General features: G+C 53.2%; 1 gene segment (V, D, J or C); it reads right to left on the reverse strand.

The window, feature by feature from the left end:
* Nucleotides 1-8,014: 8,014 nt before the first annotated feature.
* LOC107523784 (T cell receptor beta constant 2-like) lies at nucleotides 8,015-13,490 on the reverse strand. The segment is given in 6 exon segments: nucleotides 8,015-8,035; nucleotides 8,332-8,438; nucleotides 8,578-8,595; nucleotides 8,997-9,389; nucleotides 12,540-12,755; nucleotides 13,451-13,490. Coding segments are annotated over 6 exon segments (795 nt in total).

Consider the following 13,490-nt stretch of genomic DNA (forward strand, 5'->3'; position numbering starts at 1 on the left):
AGCCCTCACTCCGGGTATTTGTCACTGGCTTTCTGACTGTCAGCCAATGTGACAGCAACGGAGTCAAGCCAGATTCCCCGAAAGAACATGACCAAGTTTTCAGGGAAAATAAAAAGACTGACGCGCGCAGAGCCTGTGAAGTGCATCCACACAGCCAAGTTCCCAGCGTGGGGGTGCCTAGCCCGTGGCTGCCATTCTGCAGTCCTCAAAGGGTGCCAGTGTCCCCGACCCCGCTGGCCTGCCCTGGGGAGTGGGCTCCTGCGCAAAGGGGGAGCGCACACCTGCAACGGGTGTGGTGCGCTGGGGGACTGGTGAGCAAACAGGAGGATGCCAACTCGGGTGACTTAACTGGTTAACTCTCATCCCCTGGAGGGTCTCTTTGATTGACCTGTCGACCTTGTGGAGGCCTGGATGAGGCCCTGAGCCAGGGGAGGGCAAGGTGTTCGTGAACCAGGCTCCTGCGCTGCAAGCGTGGTTCTGTCAGCATCAGAAACGTGCACTTAGGGACTGTGATTACTGTTTTGCATTCTAGGCTTTTATTATTATTATTGCTATTATTCCCATTCTACTGTTTCCCATCCCTTCTTCTGTAGCAAAAGAGGGAGCAGAGAAGCAGATGGCCAGCACAGAGATACAAAGGGATCGGGAAGAGGCGCGCCGGTGTGCCGGCAAAGCCCTAAAAAGAAATCACCTGGATGCGAACCAGAGAGAGAAAAGGCTTACGGGGATGGCTGGAAAGCGATGTCACCGTTACCTTGGCAACTGAACTTCCTTCCCTGTGCCTCAGTCACTGTCCTCGTTCTTCTTAAAAAAAAAAATAGTTTTTTTCCTTAATGGCCCTTCTGCTCCACGAGGGGGCACAAAAAGCCTTAAAATACTCTTGTTTCTGGCACCGCTTCATTAGGACGATTCAGACATGTTTATTTTCAGTATCGTTTAATCCGCAGAGGAAGATCTGAGACAGACACGAAGTGATCAGACAGTATCTAATAGCGCCCAAGGGTGCCTGTTGCACCGTCAGGGCGACTGTGTATTAAGCGGCTATCATGAGCTGGGCCCTGCGAGCCATCACAGGGCACATTCAGGTTGGTGCTGGGCACGGTCACAGCATGGTGTAATCAAGGCACTTGGTCTGCTTTTTTTTTTTCCTGTATGAAAATTTTTATTTCTCAATCAGCAATGCTGGGGTCATAGAAATAAAGGTGCATCTACAACTCACAGAGCAGTAAGCAACGCCTCAAGCTGATGTTTGGATATTAGCTGATTTTTGAACATTAGCAGAAATAGATTCCTGGTGGAAACAGTGCTGTCCGATTATTCTCAGTTAATAGACTTCAGGATTTAGGACAGTTTTAGATTAACAGAAAAATTGAGCGGATAGCCCGGCCGGAGTGGCTCAGCGGTTGAGCACTGACCTAGGGTTCAAGGAGGTCCTGGTTCGATTCCCGGGCAGGGCACAGGCCCGGGTTGCAGGCTCGGTCCCCAGCAGGGGGCGCGCAGGGGCAGCCGATCAGTGGCTCTCTCATCACTGATGTTTCTCTCTCTGAAATCAATAAAAATATATTTTAAAAACATTGAGCAGAAAATAGAGAAAGTTCTCATGTTCCCCTTTCATTCCCCGGCCTAGTGTATTACTAACATTAGTGTGTTGTGTGTGTTCCTATTAATGAACCAATATTGATACATTATTATTAACTAAAGTCCATGGTTTATATTAAGGTTAACTTTGTGTTGTGCATTTTTATTGTTTTTTAAACAGTACATCGTGTCTGGTACTGACCATTACAGTGTCACGAAGGATAGTTCCACTGCCCCAAATCCCTTACGCTTCACCTGCTGACTCCCCTCCCCTTCCCCTGGAAACCCTGGAGACTGCTGATCTTTTCACTGTCTCTGTATTTTTCAGGCACTGGGTTTTCGAGCCTAAATTTACTAGTTGTTATTTATGATCTTGGGCTAATTAATGATCTAATCTCTCCAGGCCTCTTTTTTGTCACCTAATTTCCCTTATTGGATTGGTCAGTGTATTAAATGAGATGGTATTTACCTTATAAAGCCCTATTACAGGATCTAATTTTCAAGTTAGATATTACTTTCCTCTCTTTAAATTCACAAGATATTTTGATTACAACTTACCCAAAAGAAAGATTTATATTTTTAAAAATTAAAATTTGAACTATGTAGTCAATATTTTTAAGTGCTAAATATCCTTTAGTGACAAACCCATGAAACTTGTACCCTATGTTGTGCGCATTCAGATATTGGTCATTGGTCTTTCTTTTGGGCTTCGTGAAGCCTCAGAGTCCTTAACAGAGAGATGACCCAGGTAATCTCTACTAGTGGGGTCGACAGGAGAGTTAAAACAGATTTTTCATTCCTGTAAGAAATTCAGAAAAGCTCTGGAAGGAAAGAGAATTTGAACAAGGTTTAGATTTTTGGGAAGCTAGTTTCAGATAAGCAAATGACCTCAGCAGGAAGGCTGATTTGAGTGGAAAAGTGGTGTCTTGGTGAATATTGTAAGTTTCAGGAAAGCAGGGAGGAAATAGTCCTGGTCGCGGAACAGGGTGACCGAGAGAGGAAGACATCACCAGATAAGGTGAGGCTAAGCAAGGAAAGGGTAAAAGCCACCTAGATTAATCAGAACAAGATAATATTCTGTGTTGCCTGCCCCGTTCATGAGTCCTGTTCCCTGATGGGTTTCCATGGTGCTGATGACCCAGAAAAATCTACAGTCTTCATCATTTCAGAAGCAAAGGAAAGCAGCTCAGGATGGCTCATGCCACCCAGATGTGCTCCCTCTGGCCAGGAACTCGTCAGCCCCACTTGTCCCTTTGGGCAGATGAGGCTGTCTCTTTAGGACAGCTCACAGGACCCGTTCTTGGCTCTGACTTTGTAGGTGAGCACAGACAACTGGTCCCACGTATGGGATCCAGGGCCACACGCTGGGGTTTAGAGGAACAAACCTCTTTCAGGTGATTTCCCCTGGATCTCAGCCACTCGTGGGACTTACAGGGAGAGACCTGGGGCCTCTGGACAACTTGGGGAAGATGGAAATGCCCAGGGCTGGGAAGCCAGTGACACAGCAGTTGGCCACTTCATGGCTCTGACCGGGCTTCTAAGCTTTGGGTGGCGTGGGAGACACAGCCTGAGCTGCACAAAGGAGGGAGCGGGTTGGATATCCCCGCCCCTCCTTGGGGCTGTTTCGATGTTCTGCTCTGGTTTTCCGCTCTCTCCCGCATTGTCTTTCTGCTCCTCTTACCCAGATGGCACAGAACGTCCATCAGGCCTTAGCAGTAGGGGGTGATGCTTAAAGAAACCCAGCTGGTACAGGGCGCAGACAGCTCAGACCTCCAGGGCCTGGTCGTTTTTCAGTCTGTTCATGAGCTGGCGGCCCCTTCTCGGTGACTCATGAGCAGCTCTCACTGGATGAGTGGAAGGAAGCGGGAGGCTGAGTGGGGGATGGGCCCGGAGGCCTTTAGGGGGCAGATGGGAGAAGGAGTTGCCTGAGCGATGCGGGCCGGAAGGGACCCTAACTGGGTCAGAGCAGTTACTGCAGCTGTTTATCATTCCTCACTATCTCCAGGGTGCCACTGCAGCCCCCCGTGACCCCCAGCAGGTGTAAAAGTTGAATCGGGGGTGGGGTGGTCTGCAGGTGGAGCTGAGGTGCTCAGATCCCTCTCTGAAGACCCCATCCTCTCCTCCCACTGTGGGGTGCTCACCAGGTAGAGAGAGCTGCACAGGAAGAGGTCGGGCAGGATGTGGTCGTGTGGTTCTCGGGGTGCTCAGAAGTTGGGTGGGGGGAGGGACTTTCACAGGCACCCCAGAGGCAGGACCTGGTAAATGCCAAGCCACATCCTGTTGTGAGACCCCGAGGTGGCACTGGGGGCAGGTGGGTGGCTGTTACTCCCTGCGCTGATGTTACTCAGAGATAAACAGCCTGGTAGGCCGCCAGCGCTGGGCTCAGACCCCCATCCCTTCTCTGGTTGTCTCCTGAAGGACCCCAAGGTGCAGCTTCTTCCTTCTTGGTCTTTGATTCAAGGTCTTTCTCTTTTAAACATGACTTTCGTCCCCTCATCCATGGCCCTGGACCTCTTTCCTGGAGGAGGGTCGGGGAGCAGGTGCCAGGGCTCCTTGTGCCTTTGGTAACTGGGATGGGGGTCAGCACTGTCCCCCTTACCCCACTGCCCCTCGCCAAGGCTGTGCCACAGGTGTGAGTGATCTGCCTCTGGGAAGAGCTTAGATTCCCGGTTGAGTTGCCTTCCTTTTGGGGATTTGAGGCCTGCAGACCTTGGATCAGTGAATCGGAAGACCAGAGCTAGACGATTCCTTAGAGACCACTTTTCCCATCTCCTCACTGCAGAGACCACTTTTCCCTTCTCCTTCTAGAGGAGACTCTAGAAGCCCAGAGGGGAGAAGCGAGTCATCTAGGACCATGCAGCTCGGACAGCCCAAGACCAGAAACTGTTTCCTGCATGTCAGCAGCTCCTGGGCCTCAGGCAACGCCTGGGGAATGTGGGCTTTATGTTGAGCTGAGGTCTTAGGAATTCTAAGACCCACTTCTCTGAGAATAAGTAAGGCACGGTGACCATATCTGAGGGGGCATGAGGCTGGAGGGATAAACATGATGAACTCCAGAATCAGAATCCCGCAGAAGCGAGAAAGGTTGGAGAGATGAGCTGAGAAAATATGATAAAATTCAACAAGCGCTCCCCAGCCCCAGCCACCCTCCAAAAGAGAGAGAAAACCAACCGCCTGGACCCTGGGAGGGAATAGGTTGCTCACATATTGAGCACATTGCAGTGTAGGTGGGAAAGGCCAGGGCTGGGGTGAGAAGTGAGCTCTGTGAGTCAGTGGGGTGATGTGGGTACAGAAGTGGAAAAGTTGCCCTAATGAACCTGACGTAGAAGAAATTGAGCACAAGGAGGCCAAGCTCCCTCTTGTAGGTGAGAGTCTCCTGTCTGGACACCACACTTTTAGAAAATGTTTTCAGAACAGAGTAGCTGGGCTGTGGGGAGCAAGGAGTGCTCAAAACTGTGCCATGTGGGACAAAAGTGAGAGGACTGGACAAGTTTAGCCTGAAAAAGATCTTTAGGCTAATACTAATTATTATAATAGCAGCTGATGCCTATTGATGCTGTGATAACAGCCTTACGTGTTGCGTGGATGAAATAAAATGAAATCACCTTATGTGAAGTTGAGGTTGTGATTGGGCCCATTTTATAGGAAGGAAGGCTGGGCCTCAGAGGGCTCACTTGCCCCAGGCACACAGCTGATGAGTGTCAGATCTAAGGCTTAGACCTAGGTCTCTTTGGCTTTAAAGTTTATATATATATATACATATATATATATATGCACACACACACAGTTTTGGAAGGTACGGTTCCATTTATTTTTTGTAAATATTATTGAAATTCAAATTTTTCTGTCTTACTTGGAAAATAATACAGTAGGGTCAATTTGATTCCTTTTACATAGTTTCAAACATGAAAACACTATTACAGTTAAAAGACCTGCATAGAATCCAAACAGAGCACAATGCCACTTACGTAACTCTGGTTACAGCTCCTTTTCTCTCCTCTTATAGGATTATAGGAAAATATGTGATTATATTTTAATTGATAGCAATGATCACATGCATTTTGTTAGGTTCCTGTAAGATTCACAGTTTTGCTCTATATTATTCTGCATAACATTATCACAGGTTTCTGTTAACAGATATCTGGCAGAGTTTCAGGGTGGTATTTGGAAATCTAATGGCTTACTCTCATTTTACTCACAGGTGAATTGTTCTCATTCTTAGAAATGAGTCTTTAATAAAGTCCATGTTCTTTATACAGTGTTTTTGCCTGTCTACTGAGTGCATTTTCCATTCTGCAAACTCAGGCTTTGAAAGCTTCTGCATATTTCGTCTCTCATAGATTTGTGGCCTCTTGGCTGAAGGTGTTTGGGAAGGGCTCTCATGGGAGTATAATTGTGGCCAGTGAGGGCCACTACAAAGACTTTTATGGACACCCAATTAGGACAAAATTCTTCATAGAGCTGTCCAGGGATTAAATGACCTACCCAGACAAGTCAAGAGTTTTCTGTCCCAGGGCAGGTCAAGCATAACTGGAGAGGGACTCAAGACTCTGCAATTTATGCTTCTTTACCATCCAGAGTGTTGATGAGTCCAAGATCCAGTCAACATCAAGTGCCACCTTGGGAGTGAGGGTGCAGAGGGCTGAGATGTAATTGTTGGAGTGGCCTAGCCCTGGTCAGGAGGGGTCATGCCCAGGACCACCATCAAGTCACTGTTTTAAAACTCACTTCTTTATGGCAGTGAGTCTGGCCAGGATGCTGTAGGGGGTCCACAGGAAGCCCTGGAATGCAGTCTCCCTGTCAAGACTACTCCTCATACTTACAGAGGAGAGATGAGATAAGTTAGAGCAGGCTGATGAAACTTCTGTGGGAACAGTCACAGTGGGGGCTCATTTTCAGGCCCTTCTTGCTGACCTACAGATCCATTCACTCATCTCTGGGACCCCATCTTCCCCAAGGAGTTCAAGTGCAGCAGAGGTGAAGACCGTGGGTGGAAATGGAGAAGAAAGGCATGAGGCTGGGGCTGTGAGGGAGGGTTGTAGTGAGCAGAGGAGGTGTTGCCTGTTGAAGGGAAGTGATTCAGGGCACAGCCAAATACCATCACAGTACATCTTCAGGAGAGGCAGAGGGGAAGGGTGTGCTAAGCACCCAGGGACGTCAGGTCCAAAAACACAGTGCAGGGGAAGAAAGTCCTCCAGATGGGAGGAGAGGCTGTCCCACCCTAGACGGAGGCAGGGAGTGCTCTGTGTTCCAGGCCCAGATGGGATGGATAGTGTCTCACATTGTGGGCGTCGAGGCCCAGAAATAACCTTTCTGAAAATGATGGGAGTCTGCCGCAAGTAATGAGAATGAATTGCAATTAAAATTGTTGCCCAGCCCTAGCCAGTTTGGCTCAGTGGTTAGAGTGTTGGCCTGGGGACCGTAAAGGTCTCAGGTTCGATCCCGGCAAAGGGCACACACCTTGGTTACAGGCTCGATCCATGCCCGGTTGGGGTGAGTGCCAGAGGATATTTTTTTCATTGCTTTTAAGAGGGAGTAGAAGGGAGAGAGAGAGAGGGAGGGAGGGAGAGAGAGAGAGAGAGAGGGAAACATCGATGTGAGAGAGGCACATCCTGCAGATGAAGGTGCCCATTGGAAGAGCTACCTGATGCAGCACCTGGGCCCTCACTGAACCCTGCTTCCTGTCTCCATTCCTCCCCCAGGGCCTGACCCCATGTGTCCGGCCCCTGGGACATAGTCAGGCTTCACATTTCAGTAGGTTTAACTCTGCCTTCTTTAGGATGCTAACCTAGACATGCAGAATAGAACTAAATCTTTTGCCGAAATCCTGAAATACGATAAGATGGGGGTGTTTAACAGACGCAGATAAAATCTAAATGCGTAATAAATGAAACTTGAGCCCGGAACTGAGAAATGACCAGGCTTCTAACCCACAGGTATGCCCTGTCCTCTGTCTTGTACTGAGGTGGGGGTTATGGTTCACCTGTGCGCATTCTTTTTTAAGAGCCCAGCACCTTGCCCTTTGACGAATCCTACGTACTAGGGGCCCAGAATGCCTGGGTGGGAACCACAGGGTCTACCCTCCACCAGGAGGAACAGGAGGAAGGGCATTGGTCAGAGAGGAGTCAGTCACTCCGTACGCCTGAGAGGCGGTGCTTTTCCCAACCCAGAAGGGGGGCTTCGAAGGACAGAACTCCACAGACACTCTCGAAACACAGCCAAGTCCAGCATGACATCTTTATTGGTTTAGTCTATTTCAGACTCAGGGTTGAGGAGTTGAGTCTTCAGGGCAGCAGCAGGAGGGACAGACACCTGTGTAGGAAGGAGGTAAGAGGTGGGGAGAGAATACCTCTTTGGGAACACAGACTGGAAGCAGGTAAAGGCCAATCTAGGGTGAAGGGTAAGAACGACTGAGGATGTGCCTTTGGATCTGGTCTCAGGAATCCTTTTTCTTGAGCTGCAGAAAAAAGGACACTGTCAGGGTCCCAGGGGCCGTGAACAGTAGGAACGGGTCAGAGGGGGTTGGCTCTGGCCCTGATTTGGGGTAAGGCTATCTCATTTGCCCCATCCTCCGAGGCTGCCCTGTGCAATGGTCCCTGCACTTTCTCCCCAGACTGGCAGTCCTGTCACAATCCCCTGGAAAGGGAAGGCTGTATCAGGGCTGAGATTAGGCTCTGGGATCCCCTCTTATCCCACAGATGATGTTTCACCCTCTCCCTCCAACCTGCCTGCCCACCCTGCACCCCTCCTTACCATGGCCATCAGCACCAGGGCGCTGACCAGCACCGCATACACCGTGGCCTTCCCCAGCAGGATCTCATAGAGGAGGGTGGCAGACAGGACCCCTTGCTGATAGGACTCTGTTGGCAGGAAAGGAGAGCAGGTAGGTGCCTTTGAACAGATATGTCTGCCCCCCACCACCCCAGGGTCCATGGATTCTCCATTCTCCGGTTCCAAAGACCATGGGAGATGGAGACAAAGAGGCAGAGGGCCACTTACCCGAGGTGAAGCCACACTCTGAAAGAGAGAAGAGAGGGAAATGGATGAGCAGATGAGACACTAAATCAGCCTTGTAGTCAACAGAGGCTTCGGGCCCAGACCAGAGGAGTCTAGCACTGTCTGCCTGTGAGCCAATGTGGCCACAGTGTCCTTGAAACTCCTGGGCTGCATGGGGCAGCTCTCAAGGGGACACAGCATGCAGATGCTGAGCCACCTGGGCCAGTAGTAAGGGGCCCAGCTTCGAGGCTGTGCTGTCTGGGGGGGAACCAGTCCGAGGTGCCCTGTCCTCATGGTGGGCTTTCTTCTTCCTACCCCACTCCTTTTTTCCCCTGAATTTGGTCTCTGTGGCCTCCTACCTGGATCCCCCTTTCTCTCTGGCCTGACTCCCTCCTTGCCTGAGCCTCCCAGGCCCCACTCACCTGCTCTGCCCCGGGTCTCAGCACTGACATTCTGGGTGACGGGCACGGTGCGGTTCTCCTTCCAAGAGTCCTTGTAGTCGCTGTCCAGCCCGTAGAACTGGACTTGGCAGCGGAAGTGGTTGCGAGGATTGTGCCAGAAGGAGGCAGAGACCCTCAGCCTGCTGCTCAGACAGTAGGTGGAGTCGCTGCGGTCGGGCTGCTCCTTGTAGGGCTGAGGGTCTGTGCCGACCCCGCTCTCGGCCTGCTTCCCGTTCACCCACCAGCTCAGCTCCACGTGGTCGGGGTAGAAGCCCGTGGCCAGGCACACGAGCGTGGCCTTCTGGGTCCGGCTGATCTCTGCTTCCGACGGTTCAAACACGGTGACCGTGGGGGGTTTCACCTTGGTCACGTCGTCTGGAAGGGAAGAGGGGTTGGGCACCAGGGCTGGTCTGAGAGCAGCCTGGGTTTGGTCGGGGCTGTGTGTGTGTGTGTGTGTGTGTGTGTGTGTGTGTGTGTGTGTGTGCCAAGAAAGAAGGTCATCATAAAGCAGGATTATGTAGTAGGTCCTGTTTGTTTGGGGTCACCGTCTGCTGTCCCTCCATCCCCCTATGGTGGCGTTATAAATGGCACTGCCTAATATTCGGAGTATGTTATTTGATTTCTCTCCATCAATAAAAGCTACTTGTCTACTTCTCACCATATGATTTAGTAGTTATTTACATGGAGCACATGGATTGGAATCCGAGTTACAGGATCCGAACCTCAGAGCTGATTCTGCTCATCAATGTGACTTTAGGGCTTTAATTTCTCTGCATCACTTGCCCTGCTTTGAGGCAAGAATCGCAACACTGACTGTATCGGTGGATGTGGAGTAAAGGACATAAGAACCCAGAAACCTGGTCCTCAGCTGGGTTATCCATATCTGAACCTAAGCGGTGGAGGAGGAAAGGGGATTTGAGGACAAGGGGTCATTTGGGGGCTGGGGTTGTCTTCAGATGACAGTGTCTAGATGGCACATTTGTGTGAACTCAGGTGGGGGCTCCCTTTTGCACCATGGCATATGCATGAGCATTGGGGTTTCCTGTCCTTTTTCATGCTTGGGGACAAGCATGAAGTCATCCTAGCCATTCCTCCGCCTCCAAGCTCCCCCGGAGTTTTCCTCAGTTCAGACAGAGCTGTCTCCCCTTATGTCAAACCCAGACATTCTCCACCCTCCTCGGCCCCTTTGCTTCCCAATGTCGCACCTTTCCCACCAGCAAGCTTCCTAAATGAGCCTCTGAGAGCATCTGAGCAACTTCTTGCTCCCAGCTGTCCTGATACAATTTGTGTCTTAAGCCTGTTTGTGTTGTCCGGGGCCACAGGTGGGCACTCCTGTGACTACCCATGTGGCCTTCTACTGGCTTCTTCATTCCTTCTGGTCCATTTCCCACTCATTTTACCCTGTTCTCTGCTTTCCATTTATTTTGGGGGGTTTTCTGAGCAATTCTGTTAAAAATGAAGAAATCTCATTCTTACGAGGACTTCAGTTCTGCCTGGAAGGTGGCGGAAGCTCTCCCAAGGGACACTTCACATTCCTGTGGAAGCAGGGTCATATCCACAGATCCCATGGGACCCCACAGTTAGAAGGGCCACATGCCTGGCTTAAAGGGCGCTGTCACCATTTTGAAATTCTAGATCATTTTTTAACAAGAGCCTCTGCATTTTCATTTTGAGCCAGGCCTGCATCCCATTGAGTCAGCTCCCATACTGGAACTCCTCCCTGCTAATTGCTACTATGTCCCTAGGTCTTCAGTGGCTGCCCCAGTGTGAAATGTCACATCCTAACCAACACCTGCAGTACTGGCTCCATCCACCTTTCTGCTCTGGTTACCTCCTCTCATTTCCAAGCCCCTGCCTCTGGGATGCCCCCAGCCCTCCAGGGGCACCGCAGATGGCCTCCTCTGACCCCTTCCCCAGCAGACACTCAGTACTTAGTATCAGAATGAAAGATGTCCTCTAGCCCTGCGTGAGGCTCCCCACGGTGTTCGCTGGAACTATGGGCAGCACCAGCAGAAGAAAGACCTTTGTGACACTCTGGAGCCCTGTCTACACAGCCCTGGGGTGGGGGTAGGGCAGTTACCCCTCCATGTTTGTGAGCCCCTGTGGGGTGGGGTGGGGTGGACTTGCCCAGGTGGGTGTAGGTGTGTGTACTAATGAGCGCTCCCCTTGTGCATTGTGAAGTGTATCTCCCCTGTTCCTGACCCAGCTCTCACAACCCCCGGACCTCACTCCATAACCCACAGGCCAAATCCTGCCCCTCCTAGGGCACTGGGCTCACCCCCTCCCAAAATACAGCAATCCACACTTTGCTGAACACTCTACAAGCCCTTCCCTTGTGACCCTCACAATAGTAAGGGGCCGGGGGTGGGGGGGGGGACTTGCTGATGATATTGTCCAGTGGAGGGAACTGAGGGTCACACAGACACACGTGCCTGAGGTGATCGTCAGCGAGCCAGGGGCTGAGACCTGGCTTTACCTGGTTCTAAAGTCAAGGTCCGTTCTCCACCCTGCTGGACACAGGAAGCCAGCGTTTCCTGTGGGCAACTCAGCGGAGCCCCCTTGGCTCCAGCTTAAGGAGTCTAACTACAGGGCTGTGGCTACCAAGAGATCAGGTTAAGCCCCCCCCCCCCCCCCAGTCTCAACATTCTCAACACCAGGTGACATTTAAGGGCCCTTCCAGCTCCAAGAGCCTCAGATCCTCCTGGGAATTTTCCTCCTTTGTGACAAATGACCTTCCCCACCACCTAGACAAGTTTAAGGTGGAGTACTTAGTGTGAGGACCATGACTTCAGCTGCGGGAAGGGATCCATCTGGGGGTGAATTCACCCCAGTGGCTGAGGTTACTGTCCCCCCCTCCCAGGACCAGCTGTGGGCAGGAATGGGTGCTGCCCACCCCCACCCCCAAGACACACACACACACACACACACTCACACACTCAACCCCCAGCCTCAGGGGTCTGAGGCTTAGGAGAGACAGACAGGGCTTTCCATCTAATTTCAAACCCACACTTCTAAATGGGATCCACAAACCCAGCGCATTTCCATGCTTTTCCTCCCTGGCTGGTAGCTCTCTGCCTCTCTCTTCCACTGTGTCAGCCTCCCCCCCTCCCCGGTCCAGGGCACCCTCCTTCTGCACCTCCCAGGAGCCAGGTGTGCAGGGCGCCTGCCGAACATGGGCGCTCATCCCCATGTCCCCGGCGCCCCAGCTCTCCCCCCCGTGGAGCAGTGACTCCCCTCCTGCCCTGTCCCAGCTCGGGTGTTCTCGCCTGTCGTTTTCCCCAGTCTAGCAGCTCTCCTAACTCTCACAGACCTTTTTCTCCACCGCTCACCCGGTCCCTAAGTACCCCAGGGGAAAAAAAAAAAAAGCCCCAAAGCCCCCTTTACCCTCTGTCCACGATCTCGGGCCTTGGGCACCCCACCCCCATCCCCACCCCCTTCCACAGAGCCCACCCTACCCACGGGCAGCTCGGCCACCCAGCCTTCTCCAGACACCCGGGGGCTGGGGCTGCGGGGTCCGACGCTTACCGAGGACCGTGAGCCTGGTGCCGGGGCCGAAGGTCTGCTCATAGGAGCACAGAGGCCCAGCCCCGCACGCAAACCCGGGCGCCGCCGCCGCCTCCCGCCCCCGCGCCCCCGCCGGCCCGGGCGCAGCGCGGGGGACGCGGTGCCCAGATGGCGAGGTTGCCCCGCGCCCCCCCCCCCCCCGGGTCCCGCGGCCACTCACCCAGCACCGTGAGCCGGCTGCCGGCCCCGAAGGTCAGGGTGGCGCCCGCAGAGCACAGCCCCTGGGGTCCCCACCCAAACCCGCCCGCGCCGCTCACCTAGCACCAGGAGCCGCGTGCCGCGCCCGAAGTGCTGGGTCTCCCCGTCACGGCCCCCGAGCCCCGCGCAAAAACCCGCCTGCGGCCCGGGGGGGGGGGTCCCCGCTTACCTAGCACGGTCAGCCGGGTGCCTGGGCCGAAATGCTGAGCGTTTTGGGTTCACAGCCCCCGGGCGCAGCACAAAAACAGGCGGCGCAGCCCCGGCCTCCCCGAGCGCCCCGCCGCCCCGCGCGCCCCCCCGCGCCCCCGCTTACCTAGCACGGTCACCCGGGTGCCTGGGCCGAAATGCTGAGTATCTGTGCTCACAGCCCCGAGGCCCAGGACAAAAACCCGGCGCTGCCCTCGGCTGCTGCCCCGGACTCAGCCAGGTCCCCGGCCACCCTGTGCGCTCGCTCCATAGCTCACTCTGCACCCGGAGACCCCGGCCCAGGCGCCGCCCTGCCCCCGAGCACAGCCCCGGTGAGCTGGGCAGCTGCCCCCCCTCTGCCCACCTTCCCCACGGAGCGCTCTGGGCCCCAGCGGCCCCCCTTACCCAGCACGGTCAGCTTGGAACCTTCCCCAAAGTACAGCTGGCCGGTGTTCGCACAGCCCTGGGCACCCAGGCGCAAACCCCACCTTCCCGGACTTGGGCCTCCTCGGAGGGGCCAGCACCCAT

The sequence above is a fragment of the Miniopterus natalensis genome, chromosome 10 (genome assembly GCF_054644295.1).
Source record: "Miniopterus natalensis isolate mMinNat1 chromosome 10, mMinNat1.hap1, whole genome shotgun sequence".
In the NCBI taxonomy this organism is placed as follows: Eukaryota; Metazoa; Chordata; class Mammalia; order Chiroptera; family Miniopteridae; genus Miniopterus; species Miniopterus natalensis.